The sequence below is a fragment of the Branchiostoma belcheri genome, unplaced genomic scaffold (genome assembly GCF_001625305.1).
Source record: "Branchiostoma belcheri isolate BF01 breed outbred unplaced genomic scaffold, Haploidv18h27 scaffold175, whole genome shotgun sequence".
Taxonomy (NCBI): domain Eukaryota; kingdom Metazoa; phylum Chordata; class Leptocardii; order Amphioxiformes; family Branchiostomatidae; genus Branchiostoma; species Branchiostoma belcheri.
In genome coordinates this window covers 466,138-467,313 of record NW_017803213.1, presented here as the reverse complement: position 1 = coordinate 467,313, position 1,176 = coordinate 466,138, and the positions used below count along the sequence as shown (strand labels likewise).

At 40.2% G+C, this 1,176-nt stretch overlaps 1 protein-coding gene across 1 annotated transcript in view; it reads right to left on the bottom strand.

Moving 5' to 3' along the window:
* Positions 1 to 1,176, bottom strand: part of LOC109467083 (nicolin-1-like) — a 9,241-nt gene that overhangs the window by 900 nt on the left and 7,165 nt on the right. Inside the window, exon 4 of the mRNA XM_019764987.1 lies at positions 635 to 741. Within this exon, the coding sequence (XP_019620546.1) occupies positions 635 to 741 (107 nt within the window). The remainder of the gene's footprint in view (positions 1 to 634; positions 742 to 1,176) is intronic.

The following is a 1,176-nucleotide window of genomic DNA, read 5'->3' as shown; positions in this document are numbered from 1 at the left end:
GCCATGTCTTTGCAGCTGTCACTTGTTAGACGCTATACGAGTAAAGTATAGTCATAGACTCATATACTTAATGTATGCACATATGAACAGTGTTCATTGACACCAACAATAAAAGTATGGAGTAAGCATGTATTAGCAATGCCTCACGGCAGCTTGTAGCTGTAGTGCACATACATGAACTTCATTACTAATCTACAGTGTAGACCAGCACCAGTGTCAGTAATGATGATGAAGAATTATTGGGTACCACATGCATCATGTTAGTAATAGTTCTGGGTAATATCTGTGTAGTATATTGAACATGGAATATATTGAACTTGTCATAGATAAAATCATACGTATGAATCATGGCACTCCGCTGGTATTAACTGTGATTACACCCTGCTGCATGTAATTCTATCTTCAATGTTGGCAGATGTGGTAGAGATTTTCTGCCATCTGCTTCTTTGTTTTCCTAAAAAAGAAAACCACTTTTTTTGGTTCCTAGCCATGGCTCACAATTTGGATAAAATGCTGTCAATAGGTGGATACTACAGAATGGTTTTAAAATACTGTATTAACCTCCTTTCTCCTTCTATCACAAAACCAAGTTGCAGCAAAGATAAAGGGATTTTACAGTAGAACTGATACAAACCTGGTCTCTCTTGATACAGAAGTAGCTCTGAGCACGGTCCTCACAGTGTGGGTCAGGCATCAGCTGGACGTTCTTCAGTGCCGTCACCCATGTTAGAGTGGTCTCACCTGGGGTCAGAGGGCATCATAATAAGCTACTTCACAGTTCAAACTGGGCACGTGGAATGTCATGCATAGTGTGTGAGTAATGTTAAAGTTGAAGGCACCAGGCCATTTTGTATGTATTGCCATGGGCCTTCAACTTTCACATATCACTCACACTGTATCACACTACACATGGACACCTCAAACTGTGGACTAGCATATATGGACTGAGATAACATCAAAAACCACAGTGTACGTGTGTGCATGTGCTCATTAAGTGCATTTTTATCTGTAATGAAAAGAATTTGTAATGCAATGAATCTAGAAATACTGTGTAAGACAGGTGGGTCATAGTAGCCTCTACCAGGCACCGCGGATCGCTGGAAAAATAGTAGAAATTGGCCAAAATAAAGGGATAGTATACCAGAGAAGATCCAGGGCCATAGAAGCTCCAATTTG